Source organism: Balaenoptera musculus, chromosome 9 (assembly GCF_009873245.2).
Source record: "Balaenoptera musculus isolate JJ_BM4_2016_0621 chromosome 9, mBalMus1.pri.v3, whole genome shotgun sequence".
NCBI classification, from domain to species: domain Eukaryota; kingdom Metazoa; phylum Chordata; class Mammalia; order Artiodactyla; family Balaenopteridae; genus Balaenoptera; species Balaenoptera musculus.
In genome coordinates this window covers 8,146,263-8,163,001 of record NC_045793.1, presented here as the reverse complement: position 1 = coordinate 8,163,001, position 16,739 = coordinate 8,146,263, and the positions used below count along the sequence as shown (strand labels likewise).

At 41.4% G+C, this 16,739-nt stretch overlaps 1 protein-coding gene across 2 annotated transcripts in view; it reads left to right on the top strand.

The window, feature by feature from the left end:
• CNTNAP2 (contactin associated protein 2) overlaps nt 1-16,739 on the top strand; it is a 2,064,798-nt gene that overhangs the window by 1,789,201 nt on the left and 258,858 nt on the right. For both annotated transcript variants that reach the window (XM_036864011.1, XM_036864010.1), the window contains exon 17: nt 2,064-2,234. In XM_036864011.1, the coding sequence (XP_036719906.1) occupies nt 2,064-2,234 (171 nt within the window). The remainder of the gene's footprint in view (nt 1-2,063; nt 2,235-16,739) is intronic.

The window sequence follows — 16,739 nt, the reverse complement described above, 5'->3', positions numbered from 1 at the left end:
CAGATCTTGAGCTGGGAAGAGTGCTCAGAGCTCAGGTGATAGAAACTTAAACCATGGTTAAGATTCTTTCTTTTCAGGTATTTTTCTAACCAATATCATATCACATCCTTCTTCCCAAGAGGAAACCAGTCTATTTTTCTCCTACTGAAAGCTATGATATCGCAGTTTTTTAAAAAAGAGCTTGAAACTGCACTAAGACTTTTGGGACACCTTCAACAGTGGACTCCACCACCACTGGTTTTACCTTAATGGAGACGTTTACAAACATACTTTGCACTGACTGACTGCTTATATTGAGTTGGCCAAAAAGTTCATTTGGGTTTTTCCGTAAGATGTTATGGAATTAATTAAATGAGGATACTTTAATATCTCATAATATAGCAACATTATATATTTAATTTGAACTTATGGCATAAGCATAGCAGTACCAACACGAAGTTAACTCTATTTAAGAATAGCAGTTGAACTTATTGCCTGTATGCATTATTTGCATAAAAGGAAGGAAAAAATATTGTAGATAGAAACTAACAGAGTAAATGTAGTTGATTCATTGTGTTCTTTGAAGGAAAGATATGGCAAAATCAACTTTTAAAAAAACATGTATTTTAGATGTTAAAAGAACATTTTCCACAGGCAGTTTACTGCTCTGGTCTAGTCGGCTTTCAGTTAGCAGCTCATGAATCAGGCAGCCTCCAGTCCAGCAGAGAGAAAGGAGCTCCAAAGAGCTGTACAAGGAGAGATGTTTACAGACCGAAGGGAGCAGGAACAAGGAAGTTACACTGACCGTGTGCTGGTGCTTGAAGCAGGGATGCTCCGCTTACACGAGCAGAGGGAAGGCTTGGAGCGTCAGGTACCTTGAGCCGAGCAGGCAAGTGTTGACTGGGTGGCCTGGGCCTTCCTTCTCTGGGTGAGCGGAGCACAGAAACTCAGTTAAGTTTTGCTTTGCTGACCTGGGGCTTAGCAAGAGTGACTCCATTTTGGACCTCACCTGGTGACTTTAACATGGGTTTAGTATTAAAGGTAAAGGCTTTAGTAACTGTTTTAAAGCATATCCATGTATTTCGGTCCCTAGCTGTGCTGGCAAACGTACTCAGAAATGTGCACATTCTAAAGGAATCTCTCCCCTGGAGATAAAGTCTGGAGTAAGCTCTTGGTATCATATTAAATTCTTGGTCCATCTGTTCTGATGGAATGTGAGTCCTCCAGTTTGGTGCTTGTATTTTGCCCTGTGAACTGCCTTTCTCCTGGGGCCACTGGCTACTACCAGGCAATGAGTAGGGAGGGGGGCGGGTACAACTGTGTCTACCCCATGAGTTCAAGGGTAGAGGCTGATTGTGAGCGCTCAGGTGGGCTCAGCTCAGCAGTCCCGCCCCCCAAAACACCCACAGGTCAGAGTGTCCCCTGGAGTCCCCAGGGAGGAAGAGGCTGGGGAGGAGACACTCCCTTGACAGCAACTCGCCTCTGGGGTTTGGAGCAGGAGGGGTGGGGAGATGACTGGCCTGTCACCCCACCTCTTTCCTCAGCTCCTGGCTCCGCGGGGCTTCTGCGCCTGCCGCGGCTGTACTCCTGCTGCGCCTGTCCCTGGTGTCTGAGTGGCTGCTGGCCGGAAGCAGGCACGGGTCACTCCAGGCAAAGGCAGATGAGAAGCAGGGGCAGAATAACAAAGACCCCTTGCGGGTGTGTCCCTCTAGGTCGAGTCTGGGCGCTTCTTGCGTCGAACATAAGCCTGAGTTCAAACCAGCCACACCCACCCACCGCGTGAAACCAGGGGCCTCTCTCCATTTTCTCCTCTTCTGACATATACGCCTGAGAGCCCCTCCAGGACTGCTCTTAGTAGGGTTTATCAGTCCTTAATCAAATATTTTATATACATACCCACATATAACTTTTGGAAAGTCAAGATATGTTTGCGGGGATTTTGTGCAGTGTTGTTCAGCAGGCAGAGAAGAAACAAGGGCTACTGTCAGTGGAAATGTATTAAAACTCAGAAAATGCATACCTTTTATATCACTGCCATGATCAAGTGTAAATTACCCTGTTTTCTTTCTTTGCTCCTTTCACAGGGAATTACTGGAATGCTGCCTCTTTCCCAAACCCATCATCCTACCTGCACTTCTCTACTTTCCAAGGGGAAACCAGCGCGGACATCTCGTTCTACTTCAAAACATTAATCCCCCGGGGAGTGTTTCTTGAAAATCTGGGGAACACGGATTTTATCAAACTCGAACTGAAATGTGAGTATAAATTCTTTGTCAGCTCCTCAATAGCTACTCTTGTCACTTCGAGCTGATCTTCGCCCTGATGGTGTAATTTCGTTGGCTTCACATATCAATGGCTTCCTTTGTTCCGAAAACAGCGCTAGATGGTAGATGCACAACTTGAGAAAGACCTAGGTTCCTGTGCTCAGATTGCTCACCGGGAAGCAGACACAGACAGAGCTTCCCACAGTGCTGTTCAGGGAGGATGAGGGAGAATAAATTGCCCTGATAACATGGGAGAAGAATGTGTATTTTTTTCTTATTGAAGTATAGCTAATTTACAATGTTGTGTTAGTTTCAAGTGTACAGCAAAGTGATTCAGTTTATATATATAACTTTTCAGATTCTTTTCCATTATAGGTTATTACAAAATATTCAATATAGTTCCCTGTGCTACACAGTAGGTTCTTGTTGTTTACCTATTTTATATATGGTAGTATGTATATATTAATCCAAACTCCTAATTTATCCCTACCCCCGCCTTTCCCCTTTGGTAACCCTAAATTTGTTTTCTAGGTTTGTGAGTCTATTTCTGTTTTGTAAATAAGTTCACATGTGTAATTTTTTTAGAGTCCACATATCAGTGACATCATATGATGTTTGTCTTTCTCTGACTTACTTCACTTAGTATGATAATCTTGAAGTCCATCCATGTTGCTGCAAATGGCATTATTCCATTCTTTTTATGGCTGAGTAGTATTCCATTGTATACATATACCACATTTTCTTTATCCATTCATCTGCCCATGGACATTTAGGTTGCTTCCATGTCTTGCCTATTGTAAATAGTGCTGCTGTGAACATTGGGACGCATGTAACTTTTTGAATTAGAGTTATGTGCCGAGGAATGGGATTGCAGGATCATATAGTAACTCTATTTTTAGTTTTTTAGGGAATCTCAATACTGTTCTACCTGGTGGCTCTGCCAACTTACATTCCCACCAGTAATGTAGGAGGGTTCCCTTTTCTCCACACCCTCTCCAGCATTTATTATTTGTAGACTTTTTAATGATGGCCAGTCTGACTGGTGTGAAGAATGTGTTTATTTTCCAAGGACACAGGGTTAAGAGTAAACAGAGGATTGGTAAATATCAAGAATAAGGAATAAGAGAGTGAGGGTAACAACACAAAGGGAAATAGGAATAATCAGAATTAACATCTGTGGGAGTTCAAGGAGCAGCCTTGTGTTGTGCTATGGAACTTTGAGTCCGCAGCTTTGCAGAAGAGGCCACACATCCACCCACCCTATAAAGGTTTGAGTTCTGGTTGATCTCGCCAAGGGCACAGAAACTAACAGAATCTGAGCAAGAGCCAATGCTGCCCTGTCCGTGGAAGGCAGGGGGTCACTGGATCTGAGAAGGGCAATTCTCATGGTACCGGGGCCCTTTTATCCTTGGGGCATAGGTGCAGCTTCAGGAATTTATGTCCACAAACTTCCAGGTTTGATGAACATTTGCATACACCATGCTCTCCTGTTCAGACCCAGCTGGAATCAGCAAAGGAGCAGACAGGACCAGGAAGGGGAAGCAAGTCTGTGCCCACCTTTTGCTCCATGAAAACTCCTCAGTGCCCTCTCCCCACATCAGAGTGTCTTTCTTCCTAGTCTGTGCTCTTTATCCAAGTGCCTGTGATACTGGGTCTGGTCTGAGGAAGATCCGAAAGCTATTTTCCTGAAATACCTGATGGAATATTTTTCTCCTTTTGTAGTTATAATTATGCAACATGGTCTTTGAAAACTGGAGTCTCAGGTCACTGTCTTTCTGCTGAAATCCTATGGGATTCTTTTCATTAAATGGTGGACTGTGGTACGGCAGGAAGTGCGTGCACTTCGGAATTCTCATTCTCCTGTTGAAATCCAAGTTCTTGTGTAAATTGCTTAATCTGCTTAAATCTCAATTTCCTAATCTGTGAAATGGGGATGGTGAGTTGTGGAGGTTGTTAGGACGCTAGGGTGTAGCCAGTCATGAAGCATTTATTTCAGTGTCTAGTCGTTGCTGCCTATTATCTTCTTCCCAAGAAAGCTCATTACAGATCTAATGTGAACGAGATCCGATTGAAAGGAAGACTGAGAATATTCTAGCCTTAGAAATAAATAGAAATCCACTCTTTTCATGAATTATGGATTGGAATTATTTATAAGGGATTTTCACTTTCCACAGCAAATTAATTGAATCAAACTGTTTTCTGACTTACACAGAGTTGGATTGTGTTTTAGAAATAACTCATGGCAAAAAAGGAAAATTGACAATTCCATATCTGAGTAATTCTATAAGCTCCTATAAAATTACTATAAAATTCACCCCGCCCTTATTTTCTATCCCCATGTTTTGTAAACCCAGGCCTGGGTTGTAAGAAGACAAACGAAGTAAGAGCAGACATTTCTACTTAGAAAGAGCAGACATTTCTACTTAGCACCTGCAGAATAGAATTGCACTTATTTATAATTACAAAAAACCTTCATAGATGTTTTCAAGTTTTCCAAGTCTTTCCATGATACGAAAACTCTGTGACAGAGGGTGAGGTATGGTCTTGTTTTGTCATACAGCTCTTTTCTGTCACATAGTTTACCTTTGGTAAAGAAGTATGGGATATTCAAGGCACGGATTAGAGGCTGGCTTCTCCTCGGAGTTCTCTAGACCTTCTAAAATTACTAAGGGCGGAAATAACTTTTATAAGATCCCCCAAACGGCGGAGATACCAAATGTCCATCATTATATAGCATCTCCATTCAGGTTCAAAGGAATTTATGGGGTGAAAAAAGGTCCGTTTCTCTATTTGAGCAAAACTTCTTCAAAGTATACAAGAAGTGATGCTTTCATGAAGAACATGGAGAAAAAAATGATTGAGGCTTCTTTCTGCCCATTTATCACATTTCTCCAGACTCTTCTCTGCAGGATCCACGGGGCAGTGGGTAGAGATGGAGAATTCTCGCAGGCCCATCTCTGCCTTCCACTGATGAGTCACTGCAAACCTAATGGGTCTTGAAGTCAAACTCTTAAAAAGTGTCTCTACTCTTTTTTCCTGTTTAACTTGCAAGGCTTTCTGATCTCTTTCTGGTAGGAATTCAAATTTTGTTTCTCTACATGTGTCTCAAAGGAATTTTATCACAGTTTATGCCTACATAGTGGTTTCCAGAACAACATTTCTGCTAATTAACGACATTGTGCCCTTCTGTCAGAAGTGGGAGATTCTTGATTCTAAGAGCAGTGAGTCAGTTGCGCTAAGTTGATGCGATACCATCAGCATCTTAATGTGCAAAAGTAAAAACGCATATATGATAAAGTAACAGTGCTGTTACTCACTAACATACTCTAAAGGTAAAATTTTCAGGCTATATTTCATTTATTTACTATCTGTATTTTTTCATTCATTCAGTGAATATTTACTGAGTACCTACCATGTCCCAGATGCTGTGCTAGGTCAAACATAGTTAAGTCAAGCATGGTTTCTTTCCCTCAAAGAATTTTCTGTTTGTTTTGGAAAGCAATGAAGTAAATCAGTAGTTACAATAACAATAAAAATAGCTCAGCTTTGTTCAGACTCTAACACTGTTCCAGGGATTTTACATAGAGCATCTCACTTCATTTCCTAACCACCCTTCGGACTGGGCAGTACCATTAGCATCTGTACTTTACGGGGAAACTAAGGCACAGGGCGTGTAAGTTGCCTGGCCAAGGTCACACAGCGAGGAAGTGGCAGCGCTGGTGTTTGACCCCAAACATTTTTTGTCTGTCCTGAGTCATTGCTGTTAACAGCAAACTGCACTGCCTCTCAAAACAGACATTGAGAGAGGTGACTGAGCGCACCAAGGTGGGGGGGGGCGGATTTACACCCGACTGGGGTGACAAGGGTGCTTCCCAGAGAGTGTAACTTTAATTAAATTTTGATGGGCAAGCAGGAGGCAGGAAGATGAAGAAGGTGGAGGAAGAAGGGAGATCAGGAAAGGAAAAACATTATAGGAGGAGAACATCGGTGAGTGAAGGCGCGGGGACTGAACCCAAGGGCTCCAGAGGGGACAGTTCGGCAGGGCACCCAGTGCACACCCAGAGCCGCAGCTAGAAGGGCAGGCAGTGGTCAAACCACTAACATGTGCTCCGGGCTGGGGCGGAGTTGGCTCGTCTCGACCCTGAAAGTTATGGTGAGCAGGGACGTAACATGCTCAGACTTGCGTTCACCAGAGAAAAGATGGAAAAGCCAGAGAAGAGGCGGTAGGGGCTGGTGTGAAGATGGTGGCAGAGTGAATGGGAGCTGGGGAAGATGACAACGAAGGGTTATAGATGCAGGAGATGCTTAGGAGAGAGATTCCACAGATTCTAACAAAATGGTTGTATGGGTGAAGTGAGAGGGAAGGTTCTAGAATGAAGCCAACATTTGGTTGTGATGGTTTTGATGATTGTGTGAGTAGAACAACTTTCACTAAGGAGTGTGGCATTGGAGGCAAAATGCAAACTGCATTTTGGGTATTTTGAGTTTGAGCGTCTGCTGGATATAGGAGTGTCTATCCAAGTGGACACATCTAGAGGGTGCTGTATATACAAGTCTGGAGCCCAGCAGAGCGCTCTGAGTTAGAAACACACAATTTGAGCATCATCGTCACCTAGAGAATCATTAGGAAATAAGTATTGGGTGCCCCCAACATGGATGAGATTGCCCAGGACAAATGTGCAGAGAGAGGAAAGGAGATGTCCAAGAATGAAAACCACACTTAAAACCACAAGAAAAGTAGCTTGCAGAAGGCTGCCAGAGAAGTGGGAAGACAGTGATATCCCAGGGATCAAATAAACAAAGAATTTCAAAAGTAAAAAATGTGTTTGATACCGCTGAACTGAGAGGTCACTAAAATAAGAACATAAAGGGCTCATCAGCTTTCACATGTAAAGGTCACTGTCAAAATGTAAGACAGTGTCTGCAGTGAGTGGAGGTGGATACGGAGATCAAGGGATGGTGGTTTTGTTTATTGTTCTTGTTGTTGTAAGTGGTAGGGACTTGAGCACCCATGTATATTAAAGAGGAAAATCCAGTAAAGAAAAAGACGTTGGAGATACGGGAGAGAAGGGACTGGCTGAAGAAGTGAGGTCCCCAAGGAAGCGGGAATGAGTGAGACCCAGAATTAGAACATCTGAACGGGCTGAGAGTTGCAAATCAGCGTAAGGAGGAGAGCATAAACCATGGGCAAGTAGGTCCATTTCCAAATCAGAAATTACTTTTGATTCTGTTGTTTTGTTTGCTTATTTTTTGTTAGTTATTTCTGAGATGGCAGAGGAATCGTTCTTTAAAAAATATTCCCTAACAACCATAGGTTTACCCATTTATTTTTTCAGAGTTCCCCGTAGGGAACAGCTTGACTTCTCTGCATCCCTTTTCTGGCCAAGATAGTCCCATCTTGACCATGACCATGGTCCCATCATCAGGCCACCTCTCACTGAGCACCTGCTGTGTCAGAGGCACTAGGGTGGATCCTGGAGATTCCAAGGTGAAGACAAGAGAACCCAACACCCTCACCTACGGAAGGAGACAAACACATTAATAGCAGTATGGATGCATAACTTTAATTGAGAATTTCCTAAGGGCCAGGTACTGTTCTAAAGCTTTTACAGGTACCAACATTTTTAGGTTTCATGACAAGTTTTATCCACATTTGACAGATAAGGAAACTGGGACACACAGGTTATAGAGCTGATTTCAGATATTGTGCTTATGATCATTAAAATACAATAAATAAATTACAAGGGTAGGCATAAGATATTGTAAATGTCCAGAGGAGAGATACATAACCCAACCTGGGAATGAAGAGGAAGATGAGGTGATACCTGAGTTGGGTCATTGAGAACAGGCAAAGAAGTTAGCTAGATGAAGAAGTAGGGGAAAGAATTCTAGCAGGAGGGGGCAATGCAAACGAAAGCATAAGGATGGTGGGGGGACTTCCCCTGGTGGTGCAGTGGTTAAGAATCCGCCTGCCAATGCAGGGGACACGGGTTCGATCCCTGGTCCGGGAAGATCCCACATGCCGCCGAGCAACTAAGCCCATGCGCCACAACTACTGAGCCTGCGCTCTAGAGCCCGTAAGCCACAACTACTCAGCCCACAAGCCACAACTACTGAGCCCGCTAGCCACAACTACTGAAACCTGCGTGCTCTAGGTCCCGCGTGCCGCAACTACTGAGCCTGCATGCTGCAACTACTAAAGCCCGCATGCCTAGAGCCCGTGCTCCACAGCAAGAGAAGCCACCACAGTGAAAAGCCCGTGCACTGCAATGAAGAGTAGCCCCCGCTCGCTGCAACTAGAGAAAGCCCGCGTGCAGCAACGAAAACCCAATGCAGCCAAAAATAAATAAAATTTTTTTAAAAAAGCATAAGGATGGGGAACCTGATGGGTGCTCAGGAGCTACAAACATTTGGTATTGTTAGAGTAGGAAGTACGACATGGGTAGTGGAGATTTTTTTAGGCAAGTCTCAGATATGATTCTAAATATACAGCAATCTAAATATTTCAACCAATAGTTACTGAGTACCTGCTACGTATGTGCCAAAGAGGAACTCAAGAAGAATAAGACGTGTCCCCATCCCAGAGTCCCACACAATCTAGTGGGAGAGACTAGCATATGAAACAATATTTTGGATAAGATGAATTAGAGCAATACACTGTGGTGACCCAGATGAGGCAATAATTACTTCTGACTGGAGAAAAAGAAAAGGTTCTTTGGAGATTATATCATTTTAACTGAGCCTCAAAATTAATGGGAAAGAACATTTTAGGCTCTGGATGCCAAAGGAAGAAACTACAGTGTAGATGCATGGCTATATCACAGATGTGTGAGGTGCATGGTCCATTGGCGTGGCAAGGGCTGTAGAACGCTGTGCACCGTGGTATCTCCAGGGCCACAACACTGCCTGGCACGTGGAGGTGCCGAGTAAGCATTTGTTGAGAGAATGAAATGAATGAATGAGGTGCTGGTCTAATGGAGAACTATGGACAATCTAGGTGGAAAAGGAGATCACCATGATCAGGGGGCCGGTGATCAAAATGATGACACATTGAAAGGTGGAAGGACAGATCATGGTTGGTGAAATTTTGGAATTCAAGATTTCACAGAAAAGCAGTTTGGGTGGTAAGAAGGTCTACGATGCATTGTCTGGCCATGCACGTGGGCTTCCGGGTTGTATGAAAAGGCTATGGAGAAAGTCAGGGAACTGGAGGCCAGTGTTGGCTGTCATCCCCATCACTGCTGAGGTCCCTAGTAGCCATGGCAAGGGGCGCAGTGGGCAGGGAGCCTGTGAGCCAAGCATTACAGTCCTCGGGTTCAGCGATGGCAGCAATAAGCATGGGAGAGGGAACGTCACAGGAGGACACGTTGCTGAGTGAAGGCTCTGGTGCCATAGAACAGAAGAAACGCTGAGGTCAAGGGTACTCCCAGCTGCCCTCCTGACCCCAAGACATGGGCCCCTGGGGAAGGGTGTTGCATGGCTGATGGGTAGGTCTTCCTCAAGGTGAACTGTAATCAGAGGAAGTATTTGGAAGTGTTTGATGATAAATAGTGACCGTAGCATTTTCATTTTTGTTTAACAATTTAAAAGAGCTTACACAGTGGGAAGTTTTTGAAGGGGACGTTCACTGCCTAGGAAACATGCAGGAGAAGCAACCAGAAACTGTTGCAATACCTTAGCATAAGCTTCCGTGTTGGCAGAGCTTGAGCTTTTTCAGATATCAGGATGACATGGAGAACATATTTGCATTTAACGCACATATCTCCACAAAAATGTGGCGGTAGCAGTCCAATGTCCTGCTAATCTTGGAGAAGGGTATTAAGGAAAAACTTTCTTTTTCTGAGATGCCACCTTCTGCAATACACATGCTCAAGAACGTCACAGAAGAAAATATTCAGCAATATATAGAAACTGATGAATCAGAAGAAATAAACTAATGGCAGTTTATCTTCCACTATTTCAGAATTGGAACAACTTTTATATTAAAAGAGCTTCACTTGTACAGACATGAGGAATGTCTAATTCCGCTTAACCGGCCTCTTGTGCCATAGGGATGTTATTTAGGGTGTTTTTTCTTTCATAAATATTGTGAGTGCTTACTAATACAGATCAGGTGGTAGCACCTGGATTTTTCCTTTTAACTATCCAAGCCATCTTAAGTTATCCACATAGATTTAGGAAGAATTTTAGTGTTTCTACTACTTTGCAAGTCTATGAGTTCAATTTGTATTAAAGATTTCGGAGTCTAAAGAATGACTCTGGCTTAGTCATTATAATACATAAGAAAAAATTACCGCCTTAAAAAATTTTAAACCTGCATAGCAACACTATTGTGATTCTTAAAATTTTTTTTCTAGTGTCTGATTTAAACTTTTCAATTTCAATTGTGGACCAAAAAATTTCAGAGATGTAAGTAAAGGTGAAAGTTGTGCTGTATTAAAGCTATTTAATATATTAGCTGTGTGCATTTTAAGTATTAAGAGATATACAAACAATTGGTAAAGTCAAATTGAATGACCCAGATATTTTTGCCAGTCTTACTGAAGGGGCAGGTATTTGAGTATATGGCATAGGTGCCCTAGAGTTAAAAGAATAGTCTTTAGAGTACGATGTCCTCCTGATATGAAAAATTGCCCAAGTTACCTTAGATATTACTGATCCACCCGTGTCAGCTGATTTGGAAATTTCTAGAAGGAGTGGGAATGCCTCTTAAGCTGGCCAGATGGAGTCACTTCTCTCTGCAGAGTTTGTGTTCCTGCCTTTCCTTCTCTACACTCCAGAGACATCTAGAAGACCATCTCCCTATTGAAATCCTGCCCACACAAAAGACTTTTTTTTTACTGCATCTGGATTTAAAATATAAAACATAAATAAAAGAGAAGCCTTTCATTTTCCTAAAAAAACCACATTCCTACAAGACAATTAATTCAGTGCATTGCCTGGAAAATAATAGGCCTCCTCATTAAAGAGCATCTTCACATAGTGTTTGTCTGAAGAGTATGCGTTGTGTGTCATTTCTGTAGAGAAATGCTGAAGTTTCTTAGAGATTTTCTTCTGGTGGAATTTCTCTTCTATCTCATTCCCTTTGATTCTCACATTTTCTGCATTATTTATTGTGTGTGATAGTCCACAGAATCTTTCCCTTCAAAGAGATGGCCTGTTAAAGTGTCAAAAAGACCAGCTACTAGAATCAGCCTGCCTGTGGCCAGCTGGAAGAGAATGGGCATCCTAAGAGGAGAAGAGATTAAAGAAGCTTGGATTCATGCATCCTGATCTGAGACAGAGCTGGGAGAAAGAGTGTGCTATCGTGACAATAATAAACACATGGATTAGTGAGAAAAACTGGAAATATATGTGTGGAGTTATAAGAAGGTTAGAGACCTTACATCTGCCATTCTAGATGCTACCAGTGTCTCTGCAGGCTTGATATTTTATAAAAACAAATGCTTCAAGAGGGAAGAGTTGGTGCCATCACTGGTTAGTGCTTGTTACCAACGCTGGAGAATTGATCCAACTAAGGATGACACTTGGGACCAATTAATTCAAAGCTGGCTAAAAAAAAAAAAAGAAGAAGAAGAAGAAGATAAAATAAATCGGGGAGCAGAGCTTCATTTAAATATAGTGAGTGACTGGGGACGATTAGTTGAAATAGCTCAAAACCAGAAATATCTCAAAGGGCCGAAGGTAACCGTAAATACAAGAACGCTAGGCTCTTACAAGTCATCAAACACCTAAATTAAAGCCATGTGACAAAACATTGGCCAACTAGATGTCAACTGGAAACCGTACAAAAGCAGTTTTTTACAAATGAAGAGTTCTGGGAGTTATCTTCTTCAAGACACATTTTGCTCAAATTACAAGATAATTTTTAATAGCAATCAAGATAGGAAATTTGAGGAGACAGGGAGAAACATAAACGCTTACATGAAATCTAACAGAGGACGAGGGTCATAGCTAGAATATATTTTTATTAGATACTTTAAGAAAAGAAGACTTGTTTTCATCTCTATGATATTCATGTTTTTTAAAAAATTTTCTAGTTTAGCTATTTCCCGACTTACAAAGGGACTGTGTTATAGGAGTTTCTGAGCCTGTCATTCAGGTCCTGGAATGTATCTTCCTATATACATAACATTGTAAATGGCACTCGTATTCCACAGCTAACCATAAGAAGCTTTGTTGTTTGTCTGTGTTTTAAGGGTGGCTGAAAATAGAGCTGCATGTGCCAACCTGAGGGTTCTGGGATCTGAAGTTCATTCAGTGTAGAACAGAAATGTTGAAGAACAAAGGGAATTTCTTCCCATATCTCTGAATGTCGAGCTTGTCCTAGACAGACTTCTCAATAGGAAAAGGTTTTGTTCACCTTTATGATAGTCAAGGCACAACCCTGCGTCTCCTTTCTTTGGGAGCTTGGCTTGGTGGGGTTAGTAAAGGAGATGGCTCAGACGTCCAGAGCATGCACAGTCTAAAGCCTCCCATGTGGCTCCCAGACACTTCCCTTTGCTCTAAAACTTCATAGTTTTATGAATTATAAAATTCCATTGATTCATTCAAATATCACATTATAACCTACGTATTTTTTAACTATGGCAATGTTGTGATACAGAGCTGGGTATTGAAACTAGAATAAGACCATTATGACGTAATTTATCCCTTCAAAATTCCAGTGGTCTGAGGGAAAAGATCCTTTGGTTATATTTTTTAATCTTATGAATAAATATTTTAAATACGATAAGGTCATAAGAGATTTAGGAATAAGAAATTTTCTTGTTTAGGACTAAGTTAAGCTGCTGTAACAAATAAGACCCCAGGTTTCAGTGACTGTATGGCAGCATCATCTGCAGGCTCTGTTCCAGGAAGTCCTTCCATACAGTGATCTGAGATCAAGGCTCCTCTTGTGTTGTGGTTCCACCATCTCCTAGAGCCTGGGAGTTTCTAAACCAGCTGGCAGAGAGGAGGGGGGAGGTGGAGAAGCATCCTCTCTTCTCACCCACACTGGTCCGGAGGAGACACACACTCCTTTTGTTCTCAATTCGGTTGGTGGTAACTGGGCATACGGCTCCACCTAGATGTCCAGGGACCAGGAAATGCAGCTCCTGGATGCCTGGCAACTTTTCAGGGGTCGCTGTGGCAAGGAGAAGACAAACTTTTCATGAGAAGTTAGCAGTCACAGGTACTCTGGCCCGAGAAAGAGTAAGCTTTCACCTTGTCCAAAGACATCAAGGTAGGTTTCCAGAAGATGCAGCATTTGATTTGCTTTGAAGGGTGACAGGCAAATAAATGAGATAAAGACATTTTTCCAGAGAGTCAACAAGTAAAGGAGAAAGATCATGGAGCATTTGAGGCATTGAAAAGAATATAGCTAAAGCCCAGGGACTGGTTAAAAGACATTTCTCATTGAAGTAATGACCCACCCACATATCCATGTTAAGAGCTGGACAAAAGAAAGCTAGCTGGACTTAAGGCCTCTTAGGAAATTATTCATTTTACTTGCCTTTGTGGATAGTGTTAAAAGGATCAAATTTGGTTTTCTGCATCTCTGAATTTGATTCCTCTGATGAGAACTCCTGAGAATGCCAAATGACTTCTCATGAAGAGGGGTTGATATTTAGTATTCTACAGGGTCTTCCTGGGTAAGTGCAACCAGAGCCAATGAATAATAGAAACAGTGTAGATCTGTCAAGTGTAATTATAACACTGAATATGCCGTCTTGCATTCTGATTCCTGTAGACATTAATTTAAACATCTGAACATGCTGGCACTTCAGACCTGTGAGGATTTTACTTTGAGAAATAGCGTGACCTTATTATTTGGGGCCATTTTTAATACGGAAAAAAACCTCACATCTTGTTCAAAATTATTTTATGGTAAAATTTGACTACTCTCTTTTTAAAAAAATCTTCTCAGGTATCTTAAGAACAGGAAAGAAGTAAGGAGGAATGTTTCAATCTAGTTTTAAATTCCCTCTAATTTTCTGTATTTAAATGAAATCTCATTCCTTGCATTTTGATTAACTAATCTCTCTGATTAAACACTTGTTAAAATTATAGAATAGAGTGGCTTAAAATGTCACCAACCTTTGCAAAAGAAGTGAAAATGATCAGATTGTAACTTTTAAATATTATACAAATAGTGTTTGTTCATTGTTGAATGATTTTCAAATCCAGAGAAGCAAAAAGAATAAACCCCAAAAATCAGCTATAATCTCAAATTCTAACGTATGTAATACCACTCTTTTGGTGTGCACATTTCCAAACATTTTTCTGTGTGCTTATGTATAATTTTTTACAAAAAGGAGATCATAACAGTACATACTGTTTGTAACCTACTTGTTTCAAGTAACAACATTTTAGAAACACATTTCCAGGTCAATTTTTTTTAAACTCCACAACAGTGATTTTTTTTCACCTGAGGGCACAGACTATATCAGAATCTCCAAGAGAGCATGTATGGTTTAGAAGATCATAATGTTATATTTACAAAACAGAACAAGAAAGCTATTGTTTTGTTATACAACCTACAGAATATAACACACACACACAAAAAATCTTATTGGCTGGTAGGATGTTTATCTGAGATCTTCAGGGCTTTGTTTTATTGCCCATCAGCCTCCTACATCTGGGCATAACAACATCAGGAGGTGATAATTATGATTATTATGTCAACAAATGGGAGCATGGTTTAAAAAAAAATTGGGAAATAACGGTGTCTCAATTGCCAAGTTCTCCATTTAACCAATTATCCCTTATTGTTGGGCTTAACTTTTAAAAGGCAGATTTTCACACAATCTGATCTACAGGCTTCCTGTTACTAACTCTCAGACCCTCATACCACTACTTACCTAAAGTACGGAGCACGCTATGCTGTCTAAGACTTTCTCACATACCGAGCATGGAACGGCCAGGGCAGGCTACAATGATGCAAGTGGAAGACCTCATTCGGGAAGGCCACACAAGGATGTGCCTTGCCGGGCAGCGCTCCTAATGGATGACCTATTCCCAGAGCTCTTCCGTTCACTCACCTTGTTGTCAAACCAACTGAGGCAGAGGCTGGCAAGTAGCTCAAGCCTACCCACAACTGTTCTCTCAAAGGAGCTCTTTAGACAGAAACCATGATCCATTCCTTCATCAAATAATGAAAAAAGTAAACATGCTTGTCTGTACTTTGTACAAATTGGCCCTTTAAAAGGTTCTCACATGTTTTATATATACAGTCTTTACGGAGGCAAAATATTTGTTTATGCAGTATAATCAAGGGAGTTGTCTTTTCAGCTGTTATAACCAAAATTAGACAAAAGGAAGAGTTCTTGATGTGATTCATTTTTGTTATTTAACATTATCCATTCCCATGGGATGCTTTGTTCAAGTAGAAGCTGGTTGGCCCAACCCCAAGGGACGCTGTGAAGTTATGTCCTGTCATTTTCCAGAGGTGGAAATACATGACCTGAAGGGTCTATTACTCTTCTACAATGTTAATTGGGCATTTCTCCAACGATAATTTCAACCTTGAGATTCTAAGATCCTGTATTTTTCATATTCAACCCTAAGATTCCTCATTTCTAATATTCATTACTAAATAGAAGAACAAACTGAAGTAATTGTAGCTAGAGAAAAACTATTAAGATAATTTAGATCTTTTGCAAAGATTCCAGGGAACTTCTGCAGGTCTTTCACACTTTAAGAAAGTTGTTATGTAGAAAGAGAGTGACTCTCCTCTCCTCTCATTTCTCTCTGCGTTCCCGTTTAGATAAGATCTCGGCTGACCCCGTGGCATGGTTTCACTTTTTCTCCACTATTTGCCTGATACTGCAAATACTGTAGTTGAAGTGCATCTGGTGTTGTAATGGAAAACAGAATAAATCTATTTTTATATTCTGAGTTCATAGCATGTAGAATATAGAATTGTCATTTGGCACTTTGTTCCTCATTAGAGAGGTCTTGTCTGAAGTCATACCAAGCTGGCATTGAAAGAATCTGCTAGAAAGGAAACAATTTGCTGTAGAACAGAGAGAAAGAAACGGTGTCTGTGGTATGACCTATAGTCTGGGCTGAAACAGTCTATGGCAACCAGGAAATAGTCTGTTTTCCTTCTGACAGGCTTATTCACAGCTCTCACCAGCAGGCATGCACCTTCCAAAGCCTTATCCTTTTCTCCTTGGATCTTTGGCTTTTACTCATGATGTGTCCCCATAAGCAGAGCCATCCATAGCTCAGTCATTTATAAATTACAATTAATTAATTGACAGGTATGTTGTCTCCTTATAAGCTTCAGCGTGGTCCATGTTAACACCTATGAGCTTTTTTCCAATTCAAGCTGTTTTAGCATCCAGTTGTATTACCTCCTTTGGCCCTCAAATCTGACACTCCATTCTCCTTGAACTCTCCATAGCCAGGTATCTCAACGAACATCACCTGAAACCAGCCCCATAAATCACCCCTGGTCCTCCTCCAAGCACATTTCCTCCAATGAATGTTTTTCATTTTGCTGCACAACCT